At 38.1% G+C, this 20000-nt stretch overlaps 1 protein-coding gene across 2 annotated transcripts in view; it reads left to right on the top strand.

Moving 5' to 3' along the window:
• LOC125161835 (E3 ubiquitin-protein ligase RNF103) overlaps nt 1-20000 on the top strand; it is a 110996-nt gene that overhangs the window by 77776 nt on the left and 13220 nt on the right. For both annotated transcript variants that reach the window (XM_047852012.1, XM_047852011.1), the window contains one exon: nt 17542-17721. In XM_047852012.1, coding sequence (XP_047707968.1) covers nt 17542-17721 — 180 coding nt within the window. The remainder of the gene's footprint in view (nt 1-17541; nt 17722-20000) is intronic.

Below are 20000 nucleotides of genomic sequence, written 5' to 3'. Positions count from 1 at the left end.
TTTATTCTTATATGAATTGTTTATAGCTGTCCTAATCATTTTGCTTTCTAATCATTGTAAGAAAAGCATATACATTTTATAAGAGCTAAGTCTTTCCTCTGGCCTTCAATTCAGCTATTCAAGGGGCTATGTTCATTATCTCTGACTTCCTAGAGATTAGGTTAGTGTTGGAAATAAAGCTGGTGCTCACATACTGTGATGGATAGAATAATGACCTTCCAAAGATGTCCACTTTCGAATCTCAAGAATCTGTAAATATGTCACTTATGTGACAAAAGGGACTTTGCAGATGTGATCAAATTAGGGATCACCAGGTGGAGAGATTATCCTGGGTGTCTGGGTGGGTCCAGTGTAATCACAAGGAGCCTTACAAAAAGGAAATATGATGTTGAGAAAAAGTGAGAAAAAAGGAGATGTGGCCATGGAACCAGATGTTAAGGTAATGTCCTTTGAAGATGGAGAAGGAGGTCATGAGCCATGCAGTTGTCCTCTAGAAGCTAGAGAAGGCAAGGAAATTGATTATTCCTTGAAGCTTCCAGAAGAACACAGTCCTTCCAACACTTTAATTTTAGAATTTTGGCCACTAGAATTGTAAAAGAAACAGTTGTGTTTTAAGCCATTGTAAAAAGGAAGTAAAGAAACTTCATCTTACCTATGAAGAAATGATCTTATGAAATTCATGTTAAATTTTGGGTAAGGAATGCAGTGCAATTCCATTTTCATCACTCTTTTGTTTATCTCAGCATAGCTATAAATTGAGGAAAATACATTAAAAAAAGTTTTTTTAATGTTTGTTTATTTTTGAGGGGGCAGGGTGGGAGTGGAGGGGCAGAGAGAGCAGGAGACAGTATCTGAAGCAGGCTCTGTGCTGACACCAGAGAGCCAGATGTGGGGCTCGAACTCACAAACTGTGAGTTTGACCTGAGCCAAAATCAAGAGTCAGATGCTCACCTGACCAAACAACCCAGGCTTGGGCACCCCGAGGAAAATATATTTCTTTCTTTTTTTAAATATATTTTTTAAGTGTACTTATTTATTTTGAAAGAGAGAGAGAGAACCAGCAGGGGAGAGTTAGAGGGGGACAGAGGATCTGAAGCAGGCTCTGTGCTGACAGCAGAGAGCCTGATGTGGGGCTTGAATTCCTGAACCACAAGATCGTGACCTGAGCCCAAGTTAGACACTTAACCTACTAAGCCACCCAGGTGCCCCGCAAGGAAAGTATATTTCTAAATGTTGTTGTAAAGTACAGCTTAAAATTAAAGTGACTTACAAAGAGATAGTAATGTTTAAAACTTTTATGATATTTAACACTTTCATAATTAGAGAAAATACCAGCAGTGTATTCCAGTATCACTCCCTCAAGAAAGGAATTGGAACAGGAAATTCTATTCCCAGGCATGATGGAGTAATGATTTTAGATTTGCACTTCCATCGTAAATAAAGAAAAAAACTGGACAAATTCTGTGAAACTTCGGTTTTCAAACCTTGGACAACTGACAGCAAAGGATTTTTTTTTTTTTTTCCAGGAAGAGGGAAACAAAGAGAGTCTTTTTTTTTTTTTTTTTAAGTTTGTTTATTTATTTTGAGAGAGAGTTGGGTCGGGGGGGAGAGACAGAGGGAGAGAGAAAATCCTAAGTAGGCTCCATGCTGTCAGCATAGAGTCCAACATGGGGCTCAATAGCACGAACCATGAGATCATAACTTGAGTTGAAATCAAGAGTCAGATGCTCAACTGACTGAGCCACCCAGGTGCCCCACAAAGAGAGTCTTAATATGGTCCTGATTTTCAGCCTGGAGAAACTTTCTGATTGTAGCATATGGGAGGAAATTCTAAGCAGAGCATGGTGGTCTTGGGGTTGAGGAGGCAGAGGTCAGGGTTCAGGGAGGCTGTAGTGACTGGAATTTGTGGGGCAAAATATCAGAGAGAGGGGCAGTACCCAGAGAAAGCTCTAAATGCCTACACAGTGTACCATGGAGTCTTTGGCTGAATTCTAAGCTCTGCATACTTAGAATGAGATTTCAAGAGGCTAGGCAAAGAACAATTACTGGGGACAAAACAAATACACTATAAGCTAAACAATTGTTAGAGCTAACAAAATTGAGAGATGGTAGAGTTCTGATAAGACACAGGAAAGAGACTTTGTTGAACATCTTGGACATTCAGTAGAGAACCCAGAAAGATCACGTCTTAATATTAAGGCTAAGGCAGGCCTAGATTAAAGGCAACTATAAGCCCTCACCAGCAAAGCTTAAAAACAGCTCTTGGGGCCTAAACCTGAGTGGCTCAGTTGGTTGAGCATCCGACTTTGGCTCAGGGCATGATCTCATGAACTCTTGGTTCATGGGTTCATCCCCTATGTCAGGTTTTGCGCTGATGGCGCAGTGCCTGTTTTGGATTCTCTGTCTCCCTCTCTCTGGGGCCCTCCCCCACTCATGTGTGCGCTTGCTCTCTCTCTCGCTCTCTCTTTCTCTCAAAAGTAAGCCAGAAAAAAAGTTCTTGAAAGCTGATCTGCAGACAGCTTAAATGCCAATAAAGGTGAATGCTCTTTAAAGAAAGACCAAAAAATTCAGACACTTAAAATGAAACATTTAGAGTGCCCAACATCCCATGAAAAATGACTAGAAAGAAGCAGTAAAGTGTGATTCAGAATCAGGAAAAAAAATCAGGTGATACAAATAGACCCAGAAAAAAAGGGGTGGTTGAAAAAGCAGACAAGCATTTAAACAGCTATTATAAATATGTTAAGGAATTTAAAGGAAAACATGGATATAATGGGATAAATAGAAGATACAGAAAAGAATAAAATGGAACTTCTAGGATTTAGAAATAAATTGAAATAAAATGAAAACTTCACTGCATGAGTTAAAGAAGCACATAAGACAGTATAAAAAATAAGATCAGTGAAAGTAGTGCAAACTATCTAAACTATAATACAGAGGGAAAAAAAGTAAAGGAAAATATGTGTGAACACAGCATCAGTGACCTGTGGAACAATATCAAGTGGTGTCATGTGTCAAGGATAATACAAACAAAAACATACCACAGCATGTCATTCAAATTACTGAAAGTTAACAATCAAGAGAGAAGACAGTCCGAGAAAAAAATCACATTAAAAAACAAAACGATAAGGATGATTAAAATTTTCTTTCAGAAGCAGTGCAAACCAAAACATCTTTTTTTCCTGTTTCTTAAATTATTTTAATTATTTTTAGAAACAGAGAACGAGCAGGGGAGAGGGGCAGAGAGAGGGAGAAATTCTTAAGCAGGCCCCACACTGAGTTTGGAGCCCAACTCAGGGCTCAATCCCAGGCTCTGGGATCGTGACCTGAACTGAAATGAAATCAGGAGTCAGATGCTCAACCAACTGAGGTACCCAGGCACCTCAAACCAAAACATCTTTAATGTGCTGAAAGAAAGAAAAGAACTCAACATTATCCTAGAATTCTATATCCAGTGAAAATAGCATTCTGAAGTGGAGGTGAAACAAAGCTATTTTTATACAAAAGCCAAGAGAATTTGCTGCCAGGAAATCTACAGTACAAGCAATGTTAAAGGAAATTGTGAGCTGAAGGAAAATTATACCAGATACAAACTGGGATCTACCCAGAGGCATGAAGCATGCTGGAAATATTAAATATGTAAGTAAATATAAGTTTTTTCTTTTTAAAATTTCTTTTAAAAATTACTGAATTTTCGTGCCTGAATGGCTCAGTTTGTTATGCTTAACTCTTGATTTTGGCCTCAGGTCATGATCTCAGAGTTCATGGGATGGAGATCAAGCCCCAAGTCAGGCTCTGCACTGAGCCAGGAGCCTGCTTGGGATTCTCTCCACCCGCACCCCTCAAAATAAACATTAATAAAATAAATGTTACTTGCTTATAAAAATTTATCATAGAAAGACTTGTCTTTCATTTGGTTTTATATTAGCAGTCAAGGTGAATAGATTTTGTAAAAAATACCAGTGCAAAACCTAGAATCTGCAAAATTAACCTATGATCTTGAAGTCAGAGTACTGGTTACCCTTGGGGGGGCATGGTGCATTAAGGCAGACATAGAGAGACTTTTGTAATACTTTATTTCTTGATATGGTGGTTACATGGGTGTGTTTAATTTGTGAAAATTTGTATATCTCTACAGTAATGTATGCTTTTCTGTGTGTATGATCTACTTGAAAAAAAAGTTTAAAGAGAAAAACAATAGTAACCTCAATAAAGCAAAGTATAAGTACAAGTAATTCTCATCTTCTTATGGAGAACTCATGTAGTCCAGAGTTTTAGCTTTCAGTTAGATGTGTAATACACTTAGAGTACTCATCATAGACAATACTAGAATGAATTTAGACCATATACATTGCCCCCTTCTCAAATGAAAATAGTTTGGTTTCTATATCTCTCCCCATGAGTATAAAAGTAATAATATACATATCGATGCAGAAAAGTATAAATAGGAAAGTTAAAATCACCCTGAAATTCTACCACCCACACATAATACCACAAATATTTTGGTGATCATCCTTTCAGATATATCTCAAACTTATATCTGTACTTGTATTTGTACAAAAATATTTATGAATGGATCATACTTTTCCTGTTGATGTTTTGATTTATTTCTTATAAAGTCAAGTATACCTAATACAAAACTAGTTTTAAGTATACCGTTCAGTGACATTAAGTACTTTCACACTGCTGTGTAACCATTACCACTATCCATTTTCAGAACGTTTCCTTTATCCCATACTGAAACTCTGTACACATTAAACAATAACTTTCTTTCCCCCACAATGGATACCAAATTCCCTAGTAACCATTGTTCTACTTTCTGTTTCTATGTATAATTTGACTATTCTAGGTACCTCATATAAGTGGAATCAAACAATATCTGTCCCTTTTTGCCCGACTTATTTTACTTATCATAATAATGTTTTCAACATTCATCCATGTTATATAGCATGAATCAGAATTAGCTTCCTTTTTTTTTTTTTTCCTTTTCCTAACCCTACCGATTTAACTTCCTTTTTAAGACTGAGTGGTACTTCATTATATTCATCTTGTGATAGACATTTGGGTTGTTTCCACCTTTGGGCTATTGTGAATCATGCTGTTATGAACATGAGTGTACAAATATCTCATCAAAGTCCTGATGTCATTTTTTTTTTTTTTTGGTATGTATATACCCTATAGTAGAATTGCTGGATCAAATGGTAATTCTATATTTAATTTTTGAGGAAACACCATAGTGCTTTCCAAAGCACTCCACTATTTTATATTCCTAATATCAACAGCTAAGACATCCAAAAACAACCATATATATGAGGGAATATAAAAGGTCATCATGCACACTGAGGGGAGAATGCAGCTCTGAAAAGATCTGAGAAGACTTTTAACTTTATAGTGCAGCAGGTTGGTGCCCAGCACAGAAATACCCTACATCAATAAAAAACAGCAAACCCTGGGGAAGTGGGAGAGTCTGAATACCAGAGTTATAAGATTCAAAGATTCATTTTCAACAATAACAAAAAAATCACAAGATGTACAAACAGGAAAATATGGTCCATCCAAAAGAAAAGAAATGAACAAAAAATGTCCCTGAGAAAGACCAGATGACTGATTTACTCAACAAATATTTTCAAACAGTTGTTTTAAAGGTGTGCAGAGAGCTAAGGTAAGATGTGGACAAGGTCAAGAAAATGACAGAAACATGAACCAATGTTCATGAACAAAATGGAAACATCAGTAAAGAGAAAGCATGAAAAACAAGAAATTCTGCTGAAAAGTACAATAACTGAAATGAAAAATTTGCCAGCATTATTTGAAAGCAGATATGAGCAGGCAGAAGAATCAGTGAACTTGAAAATAGTATAGTTGGAATTATCAAGTCTGAGAAGAAGGGAAAAAAAATTGAAGTAAACTGAGCCCAAGGGATCTGTAGGACACCATGAAGTAGGCCAGCATACACCCTGTGGGAGTCCCAGAAGCAAAGTAGAGAAAAGGGGCAGGGAGATGATTTAAAGAAATATTGACAAAAACTTCCCCAATTTTATGAAAGACATGAATATAATCCAATAAGTGCCACATACTCCAAATGATGTATATTCAAACAGACTCATGCCAAAGCACATTATAATCAAATTTTAGAAAGATAGTGTTTAAAGTAGGGAGAAATGACTCACCATATAGAAGGGATCCTCAGTGAGATTTTCAGCAGATTTCTCACCAGAAGTGTTGAGGCCCAGAAGGCAGTGGGTCGATATATTCAAATGCTGAAAGAACTATCAGCCAAGAATCCTATATCCAGCAAAATGAGGGAGAAATCAAGATATTCGTAGATAAACAAAAACTGAGGGAATTTGTTAACCACTAGACCAGCCTAGTGTTAGTTACTGCCTAGCAGTAAGTGCTATAGGGTGTCCTTTCGGTTGAAATTAAAATAGGACAGTAACTTGAAGCCATGTGAAAAAATAGATTTTTTTTTTTTAATTTTTTTTTTTAACGTTTATTTATTTTTGAGACAGAGAGAGACAGAGCATGAACGGGGGAGGGTCAGAGAGAGGGAGACACAGAATCCAAAACAGGCTCCAGGCTCCGAGCTGTCAGCACAGAGCCCGATGCGGGGCTCGAACTCATGGACCGCGAGATTGTGACCTGAGCCGAAGTCGGCCACTCAACCGACTGAGCCACCCAGGCGCCCCCAAAAAATAGATATTTCTGTTAAAGGTAAATACATGGACAATTATAAAAGCTAGCATTTTTGTAACTTTGGTTGTATATCCGTTTTTGTTTTCTACATGATTTAGGAGACTTGAGCATTAAAAAAAAACATGTGTTTGAACTCACAGTACAGAAAAAGTACTTCAGTGACATCAGTAACTGAATGGGCGTAGGGACAGAGCTGTATACAAGTAATGTTTTTGTGTACTATTGAAGTTAAGCTCATATGAATTCAAGTTAGTGTTATAACTTTAGGATATTAAGTGTAATATCCATGGTAATCACAAAGAAAATAGCTATACATTATACCAAAAAGCCAACGAAAAGGGATTTGAAAAGTTCCATTATGAAAAAAGAAATGAGTAAACACAAAAGAAGACATTAATGCAGGAAATGAAAGAAAAGGCTGTAAGGCCTACAGAAAAATACAACAAATGGCAAAAGTAGGCCCCTCTTCATATCAGTAGTTAAATGTAAATGGATTAAATTCTTTAGTTGAAAGACAGAGCTTGGCAGAATGTATTTTTTTTTAATGTTTATTTATTTTTATTTTTGAGAGAGAGAGCAAGAGGAGGGAAGGGACAGAAAGAGAGGGAGACTCAGAATCCAAATCAGGCTCCAGGTTCTGAGCTGTCAGCACAGAGCCAGACGCGGGGCTTGAACTCATGGGCTGCGAGATCATGACCTGAGCTGAAGTCGGACACTTAACTGACTGAGCCACCCAGGCACCCTGGCAGAATGGATTTTTTAAAAAATGATTCTACTCTATGCTGTCTGCAAAAGACTTATTTTATTTTCTTTTACTTTAGAGAGAGAGTGCAAATAGGGGAGAGGGGCAGAGGGAGAGACAGAATTTTAAGCAGGCTCCACACTCAATATGGAACCCAACAGGGGACTGGAGCCCATGAACCTGGAATCATGACCTGAGCCAAAATCAAGAGATGCTTAACTGAGTGAGCCACTTAGGTGACCCTGAGACTTAATCACTTTAGATCCAAAAGTACAAATAGGTTGAAAGTGAAAGGACAAAAAAAGATAATCCATGGAAACGGTAACCAAAAGAGAGTGGAGGTTGCTATATTTACACAAAACAAACTTTAAATCAAAAAGATTAGAAGAGTCAAACAAGGACATTATATGTTATTAACAGTTTCAGTAGAATAAGAGGATATAACAATTAATTATACACATCTATGCCCCTGAAAAGATTGTCAAAATATATGAAGCAAAAATTGACAAAACTAAAAGGGGAAGTAATTCTACAATAATAGTTGGAGACTTTAATAACCTACTCTCAAAAGTGAATAGAACAACCAGATAAGGTAAATAAGGGGGGTGCCTGGGTGGCTCAGTCAGTTGAGCATCTGACTCTTGGTTTCTGCTCAGGTCATGATCTTGTAGTTTCGTGAGTTTGAGCCCCATGTTGGGCTCTATGCTGGCAGTGTGGAGCCTGCTTGGGATTCTCTGTCTCCCCCTCTCTCTGCTCCTCCCCTGCTTGTGCTGTCTCTGTCTCTCTCAAAATAAATAAATAAACTTAAAAAAATAATAAAGAAATAAGAATACTTGAATAACATAATAAATCAACTAGATCTAATAGACCTATATAGAATACCCAACAACAGGATACATATTTTTCTCAAGTGCTCATGGGACATTCAGAATAGACTATATGTTAGTTCAAAAATCAAGTCTCAATCAATTTAAAATATAGTTATATAATGTGTCTTCTCTGATCACAAGGTTGATTAGAAGTCAGAAGATGGAACACTGGAAAATTCACAAATATTGGGAAATTAACACACTCTTTTTTTAATGTTTATTTTTGAGAGAGAGAGAGAGTGTGAATGAGGGAGGGGCAGAGAGAGAGGGAGACACACAATCTGAAGCTGGCTCCAGGCTCTGAGCTGTCAGCACAGAGCCTGATGTGGGGCTTGAACTCACAAACAGTGAGATCATGACTTGAGCCAAAGTCAGATGCTTAACTGACCGAGTCACCCAGGTACCCCAACACACTCAAAACAGTATATGGGCCTATATGTATATATGCGATATGTACATCTATATCTGTATCATAGATAGATAGATAGATAGATAGATAGATAGATAGATAGATATCATAGATAGATAGATAGATAGATAGATAGATAGATAGATAGATACACACCATAAAGGAAACTAGAAAGTATTTATAGATCAGTGAAAATCACAATACAGTATATCAAAACTTATGGTATGTAGCAAAAGCAGTACTCAGAGGGAAATTATAGCTGTAAAAATGCTTACATTAAAAAAGGAGAACTCAAATCAACAACCTAACTTTACATCTTGCAGAATTAGAAAAAGAAGAAACTTAACCTAAAACTAGCAGAATGAAAGAAGTAATAGGATTAGAGCAGAGATAAATAAAATGGAGAATAGAAAAACAATAGAGAATAAGAAATCAAAAGTGAGTTCTTCGAAAACACCAATAAAATTGACAAATCTTTGGCTACACTGACTAAAAGGACAAAAGAGAAAGAAAGAAGACTCAAATGCCTAAAATTGGAAATGAAAGTGGGAGTGCTACTACGATTCTAAAAAAATTGACAATATATATTATAGGGGTACTATGAACAGTTGTATACCAATGAATTGGATAATATAGATGAAATGGACAAATTCCTAGAATCACAAAACCTACCAAGACTGAAACATGAAGAGAAAATCTGAACAGGTGTAACTAGTAAGGAGATTGAATCTGTAAGCAAAAATCTCCTGAGAAAGAAAAGTCCTAGATCTGATATATTCCCTGGTGATTTCTACCAAACATTGTAAGAACTAACCCCAGCTCTTATCAAACTTTTCCAAAACATTGAGAAGAAAACACTTAAGTTCTTTTATAAGGCCATCATTTCCCTGATACCAAAGCCAGATGACACTACAGGAAAAGAAAACTACAGACCAATATCTCTTATGGACACTGATGCAGAAATAACCAAAAAAGAAAAGAAAAAAAACAAACTAGCAGACAAAATTCAAGAGGATTATTCACCATGGCAAAATTGGATTCCTGGAATGCAAGGATAGTTTAATATATGTAAATCAACCAATGTAATATAGCACATCAATAAAATAAAGGAAAAAATACATGATCATCTCAGTTGATGGAAAAAACATTTGACAGAATTTGACACCCTTTTATGGTAACATTGATAGGAATAGAAGGAAATTACCTCAACATAATAAAAGCCATATGTGAAAAATCCACAGCAAACATTACACTCAGTGGTGAAAGAAAGCTTTTTCTGTACCATTAGAAACACCACAACAATTGCCTGACTTTGCTACCTCTCCTCAACAGAGTACTGGAATCTCTAAACAGAGCAATTAAGTAAAAGAAAGAAAAGGCATCCAAATTGAAAAGGAAGAAGTAAAATTATCTCTTTTCAGATAATACAATCTTAATGTGTATAAAACATAATGTGTATAAAGATTCTACAACAAAACTGTTAGAACTAATAAGTTAATTCAGCAAATTAGGATATAAAACATACAAAAATTAACTGCATTTCTATACACTAACAGTGAATAGTCTGAAAAAGAAATTAAGAAAACAGTCCTATTGGGGTGCCTGGGTGGCTCAGTTGGTTAAGCGTCCGACTTCATCTCAGGTCATGATCTCACAGTCCGTGAGTTCAAGCCCCGCGTCGGGCTCTGTGCTGACAGCTCAAAGCCTGGAGCCTGCTTCAGATTCTGTGTCTCCCTCTCTCTCTGACCTTCCCCCGTTCATGCTCTGTCTCTCTCTGTCTCAAAAATAAATAAACATTAAAAAAAAATTTTTTTTTAACCAGTCCTGTTTACAGTAGCAACAAAAAGAGTGAAATACTTAGGAATTAGCCAAGGAGGTGGAAAACTTGTACAAAGAAAACTATAAAAACATTACTGAAAGAAATTAAATATCTGAGTAAATGGAAAGACATTCTGTGTCCATGGACTGGAATACTTAGCATTGTTAAGATATCAATAGCACCCAATGTGATCTACAGATTCAATGTAAACCCTTTCAAAATCCCAAAGACATTTTTTCGGAAATAGAAAAATCCACTTTAAAATTCATATAGAATCCCAGGGAAGAGCTAAAACAGTCTTGAAAAAGAACAAATTTGGAGGACTCACACTCTCTCATTTCAAAACTTACTACAAAATTATAAATAAACAGTGTAGTACCTGCATGAAGACAGTCATAAAGACCAACGAAATAGAATTGAAAGCCCAGAAATAAATCCTTCCATATATGGCCAAATGATTTTTGACAAGGGTGCCAAGACCATTCACTGGGGAAAAGAGTCTTTTCAGCAGATGGGGCTGGGAGAACTAGACATCCACATGCAAAATAATGAAGTTGGACCCCTACTTAATACCATATACAAAAATTAACTCAAAATTAAGACCTAAATGTAAAAGCTAAAACTGAAATCCCTAGAAGAAAACATAGGGCAAAAGCGTCACGATACTGGATTTGGCAGTGATTTTTTGGATTTGACCCCAAAACTACAGGCAACAAAAAAAATATAACAAACTGGACTTTATGGAGATCAAAGATTTTTGTGACTCAAAATACATAGTAGAAACAGTAACAGTAAAAAGGTAACCCACCAAATGGTAGAAAATATTTATAAATCATGTATCTGATAAGGGATTAATATCCAGAATATATATATAAAGCCCTTAAAACTCAACAACTAAAAAATAGCCCTATCCAAAAATTTGTAAAGGTTTTGAATAGACTTTCAGGCTTTTAGAATATTTCTCCAAAGAAAGTATACAAGTGGTCAATAAGCACATGAAAAAATGTTCAAAATCACAGATCATTAGGGAAATGCACATCAAAACCGCAAAGAGATAACACCTCACATCCATTAGGATGGCTGCTATCAATTAAAACAAAATGGAAAACAAGTGTTGGCAACGATGTAGAGAAATTTAAGCCAGTGGTCACTCTTGGTGGGAATGTAAAATGGCACAACAGCTGTGGAAAACAGTATGACTATTCCTAAAAAAGTTAAAAATAGAATTACCATGTGATTCCACAATTCTGCTTTTGAGTATTACTATGGACTCAATGTTTGTTTTGCTCCCAAAATTCATATGTTCAAGCCCTCATCCCCAGTGTGATAGTATTTGGAGGAAGTGGGGCTTTGGGAAGTAATTAGGCCATGAAGGTGGATCCTTTATGAATGGGATTTAGTGTCTTTATCAGAAGAGATCTCTTTCTATTATCTTTATCTTCCTATTATCTACATCTTTCTATTCTGTCTTTATCTTGGCTAGTGTAAATGCTGCAATAAACAGAGGGGTGCATATGTCTTTTCACATTAGTATTTTTGTTGTTTTTGGGTAAATACCCAGTAGTGGAATTACTAGATCAAATAGTATTTCTGTTTTTAATTTTTTGAGGAACCACCATACTCTTTTCCACAGTGGCTGCACCAATTTACATTGCCACTAACAGTGCATGAAGGTTCTCTTTTCTCCACATCCTCTTCAACACTTGTTATTTCTTGTTGTTTTGATTCTAGCCATTCTGACAGGTGTAAGGTGATATCTCATTGTGGTTTTGGTTGGCATTTCCCTGATGATTAGTAATGTTGAGCATCTTTTTGTGTGTTTGTTGGTGATCTTCAGAGAAATGTCTATTCAGGTCTACTGCCCATTTTTTAATTGATTTGTTTGGGGTGGGTTTTTTGTTTTTTGGGGTGTTTTTAGTGTTGATATGTTGTTTAAGTTCTTTATATACTTTGGATATTCACCCCTATCAGATATATTATTTGCAAAGATCTTCTCCCATTTAGCAGGTTGCCTTTTTGTTGACAATTTCCTTCCTTTGCAAAAGCTCTCATTTTGACGTAGCCTTAATAATTTATTTTTGCTTTTGTTTCCCTTGCCTGAGTAGTCTTATCTAGAAAAATATTGCTAAGGCCATGGTAAAAAAAATTACTATCTATGTTTTCTTCTAGGAATTTTATGGTTTCAGGTCTCATGTTTAGTTCTTTAGTCCACTTTATTTTTGTGTATGATGTTAGAAAGTGGTATCGTCTCATTTTTTTGCAAGTAGCTGTCCAATTTTCCCAGCACCATTTACTAAAAACAGTGTCTTTTCCCCATTGTATATTCTTGCCTCCTTTGTCATATATTGACCATATAAGTTTGGGTTTATTTCTCAGCTCTGTATTCTGTTCCATTTGTTTATATGTCGTGTGTGTGTGTGTGTGTGTGTGTGTGTGTGTGTGTGTGCGCATGCCAGTAGCATAGGGTTTTGATTACTATAGCTTTGTAATATATCTTGAAACCTGGGATTATGATACTTCCAGCTTTATTCTTTTTTCTCAGGGTTGCTTTGGCTTTTTAGGGTCTTATGTGGTTGCATACAAATTTTAGTATTATGTGTTCTAGTTTTGTGAAAAATGCTGTTGGTACTTTAATAAGGATTGCATTGAATCTGCAGATTGCTTTGTATGGTATAGACATTTTAATATTCTTCCAGTCCACAAGCATGGAATGAATATATTTTCATTTGTTTGTATCATCTTCATTGTTTTTATCATTGTTTTAATAGTTTTCAGAGTACAGGTCTTCCACTTCCTGGGTTAAGTTCATTCCTAGGAGTTTTATTCTTTTTGGTGCAGTTGTAAATGGAATTGTTTCCCTAATTCATCTTTCTGCCACTTCGTTATCAATGTATATAAATGTAGCTGATTTCTGTGTATTTTATCAGGCAACCTTGCTGACTTCACTTATTATTTCAAAGAAGGAATCGTTAAACAAAAAGGAAACAGAACTTAAAGTTTTAGAATAGTCTCAATCTGTACATATTGTAAAAAATGAGAAAGTATGTTTAGAAGAAGACACAAGGGTATGACTGACCAACCATTTGATAAAGAGATTAGAATGTGTGTTAACCATGGACTTCTTCAGTGACCCCAGCAAGATTACTGCCAATTTGGACTGAAGGAGATGGATACAGGTCAGAATGAACGAAGGCTGTCAGACTTAGATTCTGCAGGACAGGACAATAAAACAGACCATTAGGCTTCAAACTTGCACTGTTCTTCAAGGAAAGAATGTCTCAAAAGCTGATTCAGAGATCATCAGAGCTACCATCTTGGTTCTAGGAACCCACACTGCTTTTAATCAAAGCTGTAGGGAAGGACTTCTAGTAGACCCCTGGTGGTATGCCTCCCCCCCCCTCCCCCCCCCGCACCCAGCAGAGCCTTAGGTTGGATGGAGCCTTTACAGAAAGTCACAGCATGGTGGTACCCCACTAAAGTATGAGGGTGATATTGCCACCTCAGTGGGTCTGGAAGTCAGAGCACTCAGTCAAAGAAGATTATTCTTGACTTTTAAGGTCTTCTAGAGTTTGCCTTGCTAGGTTTTGGAATTGCTTGGGACTGTCACCCCTTCCTTCCCTATTTCTCCCTTTTGGAATGCCTGTTGCATGTTCATAACTGGAGAATAATTTTGCCTCAGGATCAATCATACCTTGAGTCTCACCCATATCTGATTTAGATTACGTATATATATGGCACTTGGGTGACATCCGGCTTTGGCTCAGGTCATGCGATCTCATGGTTCATGAATTCGAGTCCCGCATCAGGCTCTGTGCTGACAGCTCAGAGTCTGGAGCCTGCTTTGAATTTTGTGTCTTCCTCTCTGTCTGCCCCTCCCTGCTCATGCTCTGTTTGTCTCTCTCTCAAAGATGAATAAACGTTAAAAAAAATTTAGATTGTATATTTTATATATAATTTATTTTTTAATATAGTTGGCTCACATGTTACATTAGTTTCAGGCATTAGATGAGACTTTGGACTTGAGAAGTTAAAGTTGATGCTGGAACAAGTTAAGACACTTGAGGTGGTTGGGATGGAATGAGTGCATTTTGCATGTGAGAAGGACATAAATTTGGGGCGGGGGGTGGGGGCAGAGCAGAATGCTGTGGACTGAATTTTTGTGTCTCTTAGCCATGTCAGGATACAGCAAAAAGCTAACTGTCTGCAAACCAGGAAGTAGGCTCTCAGCAGGAACCAAATTGGTTGTTGGCACCTTGATCTTGGACTTTCCAGCATCCAGAATTGTGAGAAATAAACCTATGATTTTTAAGCCACCCAGTCTATGGTAATATAGGTATATACACAAAAAATTTGAAACGGGTCTTGTAGAGATATGTTCATAGTGTCATTATTCACAATAGCTAAGAGTTAAAAGCAACCCAGATGCCTGTTGATACATGAATGAACAAAATTGGCATATACATGCAGTGGAAAGCCTTAAAAAGAAATTCTGATACATGCTACAACACAGATGAACTTTAAGGATGTTATGCTAAGTGAAATAAGCTAGTCCACAAAAAGACAAATACTCTATGATTCCATTTATATAAGGTGCTTAGAGTAGTCAAATTCGTAAAGGCAGAAAGTTGAATGATGGTTACTGGGGGGGTGATGGGAGGAGGGAATGGGATGTCATTGTTTAATGGGTTTGAGTTTGAGGTTTTTTGTTGTTTTTGCTGCAAAAAACATTATTGTTTCCATTTGGTACATGGTCAGGGTGGGGCTCCTGGGTGGTTGAAAGCTGCCTCGTGGCTGCACGGGGAGGCTCAGGCAGAAGCCCAGACACCAAGGGGGTGCCAGAGGGATCCCTTCAGAGGCTGCCGGGCTATGCAGACTCCGTCTTGCTTGGGGAGTGAGCCTTTCGAAGAGATCTTTGCCCAGCCTAGTGGCTGGCCAGCCTGCCCAGGCAAGCCAGGTGGTCACCATCCTCCTGAGTTTCCCCTCCTCATCCAGGAAATGGTTCCTCAAAAAGTCTCAGACATGGGGGGGTCTGTGTGGGCAGAACCCCTGGCTTTCAGATCCCAAGGGGCCTGCTTCAGGTTCTTGTCTAGAACCCTGGAGTTTTTGCCCCACTGATCTTGAGGCGGCTTCTGCACCTCCTGGAAGAGGGAGCTGATTTTTCATCTTCAAGAGATGCGAGGTGCCCACTTATGAAGGAAGTGGCCCAGGCCCTGCTGAGTCACATTCTAACAGTTGAAATAGAAGCCCAGGAGAGGCAGGTATAGGAAGTACACAGGTAAATGTTGACCAGGAAGTTGAAGGTGGAATAATTCTTAGGAATCTCAGAACCTCAGTGAAATACTTCAGATGAATCTGGGCACTTGTGTTTAGTAGCAGTAAGGAGTTAAGCTGGAAATGTGGTGTTGGCTGATCCCACAGGTGGAGGGTGGCAGAGAAGATGATTCCAACAATTGCAACTAGAAAAATGGTATGGGGCCTTTCTGTCTACATACATTGTTAAAGCAAGAGACAGATCCCCATGACTCAGGCACACAGCCTGAGTTTCAGTTTTGAAAGTTGTAAAGAATTTTGGAGATGGATGGTGGTGATGGTTAACAACAAAATGAATGTGCTTGGGGCGCCTGGGTGGTGCAGTCGGTTAAGCGTCTGACTTCGGCCAGGTCACGATCTCGCGGTCCGTGAGTTCGAGCCCCGCGTCGGGCTCTGGGCTGATGGCTCAGAGCCTGGAGCCTGCTTCCGATTCTGTGTCTCCCTCTCTCTCTGCCCCTCCCCCGTTCATGCTCTGTCTCTCTCTGTCCCAAAAATAAATAAACGTTGAAAAAAAAATTAAAAAAAAAACCAAAAAAAAAACCCAAAATGAATGTGCTTAATACCACTTAGCTGTACACTTAAAATAATGGTTAAGATGGCAAATTTATGTTATGTGTGTTTTACCACAATAAAAGTATTTCTGCTGTTCATAAAGCATATAATACAGATGTATCTTACCTCTGGTTGATGATGTTTTGATACTTTAATATGTTTGGGTTTTCCTCAAGTTGCAGGTTTTTATAAATCATTAATAAATGTACAGAGATTATACTCCCATAATTGCAGAAACATTATTGATTATTAGAGAAAGCTCATTTATAGTATGGTTAAAGTTCCTTAGTACAGTACCAATGAATGTTAGAATGGCCTTGGAAAGGCAGTTTTGAAATTTTGCCTAATGTAATAGGATTTACTTACCTGTTTACTCCTAAGTTACTTTAATGTTGTTTCTGGAAATAATGAAAACCTATCACATTAATTATTTTAATTTTGTTTAAATCATCCTCTCTGTTTTTCTTTTTAGTTTTTTTTTAAGATTTTATTTTTAAGGGGCACCTGGTTGACTCAGTTAAGTGTCTGACTTTGGCTTAGGTCATGATCTCATAGTAAATGTATTCAAGCCCATGTTGGGCTCTGTGCTGACAGCCCAGAGCCTGGAGCCTGCTTCGGATTCTGTGTCTCCTCTGTCTACTCCTCCCCCACTCGTGCTCTGTCTCTCTCTCAAAAAAAAATTTTTTTTAATGTTTATTTTTAAGTAATCTCTACACCCAACATGGGGCTTGAACTCAAAACCTCAAAATTGAGAGTTGTACCCTCCACTGACTGAGCTACCCAGGCGCCTCTGTTTTCCTTTTTTTTTTTTTTTTTTAATTTTTTTTTTCAACGTTTATTTATTTTTGGGACAGAGAGAGACAGAGCATGAACGGGGGAGGGGCAGAGAGAGAGGGAGACACAGAATCGGAAACAGGCTCCAGGCTCTGAGCCGTCAGCCCAGAGCCTGACGCGGGGCTCGAACTCACGGACCGCGAGATCGTGACCTGGCTGAAGTCGGATGCTTAACCGACTGCGCCACCCAGGCGCCCTTCTGTTTTCCTTTTAATAGACCCATTTAGATCACCATAAGAATGGATTTGAATGCCAATAAATCTGGTTTACCCTTAATTTTTTGGTGTTTTGTCTTATGTTCTAAATTTAGATATCCAAAGAGAAGAAGAAAAAGTAAAACGGTCAGTGAAAGATGCTGCCAAGAAGGGCCAGAAAGACGTCTGTGTAGTTTTGGCCAAGGAGATGATCAGGTCAAGGAAGGCTGTGAGCAAGCTCTATGCTTCCAAAGCTCACATGAACTCTGTGCTCATGGGGATGAAGAACCAGCTGGGTAAGATGGCCATTATCTGCAGCCTCCTCATTAATGCTGATGGCTCTTGCTACTTTTATTAGTCCTGGCTGGATTTCTTGAATGGGAAGAACAGACTCCACTCTGGTTTTTATTCTTTATATTGTCTTGGTTGGAGTGTTACACAAATGCAAAATATAATTATTACTATCATTATTTTATGATTCATTTTCTTTTGCAGTGTTGTTGCAATAATGGCAAAATAAGCATATAAATCTGCTTTGCTTAGAATATTCTGCCTCATGTGAACAGTGTTATAAAGTGACCTGAGAGTTGAGTCAGAGGAGTAAGAAGTGAGCCTGTGCATTGGAGGAATAAGAAGAGAATTTCCTCTGTTCCGAGAGCAGAGTCACCCAAGGCAGAATGCTAAAATAGTCCAGGTCTGGGGCTCCTGAGTGGCTCAGTTAGTTAAGTATTCAGTTCTTTTTTTTTTTCAAGTTTATTTGTTTATTTTGAGACAGAGAGAGGGAAAGCATGAGTAGGGGAGGATCAGAGAGAGGGAGAAACAGAATTCCAGGGCTCGAACTCATAAACCATGAGATCATGACCTGAGCTGAGATCAAGAGTCAGATGCTTAATAACTGACTGAGCCACCCAGGCACCCCTAAGCATCTAATTCTTGATCCCAGCTCAGTTCTTGATCTCAGGGTCGTGAGTTCAAGCCCTGCACTGGGTATGAAGCCTACTTTAAATAGATAGATAGATAGATAGATAGATAGATAGATAGATAGATAGATAATCACTCAATCCAAGTTTATCTTTGGCTTTAACCCCACCTCCTTTTCTGTCTTGTCTCTGGCTCTCTACCTAATGCTTCCTTACATCTTAGGAATCTGCAAACTTGTAATGGGTATTCACACATGTGAGCTATCAGTTTAATTTCTAAAAATGTATTATAATATTTAAAATAAAAATAAACATAATTTAGTTTTCTTTTATTGTCCAGTGTAATACTGTTGTGATCTTTCACATGCATCTGTCTCTAGGCCAGTGACAGCTTGAGTCATAGGTTAAATTTACATCCAGTTGTTTTCTGTTTGTTTTTTAAATTTTTTTTATGTTTATTCATTTTTGAGGGAGACAGAGTCAGTGTGAGTGAGGGAGGGGGAGAGAGGGAGACACAGAATCTGAAGCAGGCTCCAGGCTCCAAACTGTCAAGCACAGAGCTCTATTCTGGGCTCAAACTCATGGACCACAAGATCATCACTTGGGCCAAAGTCAGACGCTTAACCATCTGAGCCACTCAAGTACCCCTAGTTTCTGTTTTTTAACTTAATTTCTGTTAAATTAAGAAGTCCTAACTCAGAATTATAGTTCCTTGAGAATGGCACCAAATGACTGTTAGATATTTAGACTTGAGTGTGGACTCAGAAATTACAGAGAAATTTTACACTAACGAACATTTTCAGGGGCGCCTGGGTGGCTCAGTCAGTTAAGTGATCGACTTCGGCTCAGGTCATGATCTCACGGTTTGTGGGTTCGAGGCCCGCGTCGGGCTCTGTGCTGTGACCCTGATGAGTTTATTTAAAATTTTTTTGGTATTTCCTCTTCTGAGTGAACATTAGAAAACATCTGGCAGGGGCGCCTGGGTGGTGCAGTCGGTTAAGCGTCCGACTTCAGCCAGGTCACGATCTCGCGGTCCGTGAGTTTGAGCCCCGCGTCAGGCTCTGGGCTGATGGCTCAGAGCCTGGAGCCTGTTTCCGATTCTGTGTCTCCCTCTCTCTCTGCCCCCCCTCCCCGCCCCCGTTCATGCTCTGTCTCTCTCTGTCCCCAAAATAAGTAAACGTTGAAAAAAAAATTTAGAAAACATCTGGCTTATTCTCCCCACACCCCCCCATAAAGCTCTGTATGCACAGCCATTTTTGTTTCCCCAGTTGCAGAGATGAAAGTACGCAGGATAATATAGTAGATGTTTGAGTACCTGTCACCTGGAATGAATACAATTTGACATTTTGTTGTATTTGCTTCAGTTTTATATTCTAGAAGAAACAGTACTACTAAAGTTGAAGCTCCTTTAATATGTCTTCCCAGTTCCCTTCTCTCTCAACCACCCCATAAGTAATCACTGTTATGAATCTTGATGTTGGTAGAAATGGTATTCTGTATATACCATTCTGCCTTGTTGTTTTTCATTTATCATTGTGTTTTTGAAGCATACCCATAATGACATATTTTTTTTAACTAGTGGATGTTGTTTCATCAGATGGATGTATCACATTTTACTTTTCCTCCACTGATGGACATTTAGGCTCTTTTCAATA

This window comes from Prionailurus viverrinus, chromosome A3, assembly GCF_022837055.1.
Source record: "Prionailurus viverrinus isolate Anna chromosome A3, UM_Priviv_1.0, whole genome shotgun sequence".
Lineage (NCBI taxonomy): Eukaryota > Metazoa > Chordata > Mammalia > Carnivora > Felidae > Prionailurus > Prionailurus viverrinus.
Note: the sequence above shows the minus strand (reverse complement) of the source record. Positions and strands in the feature narration are given on the sequence as shown.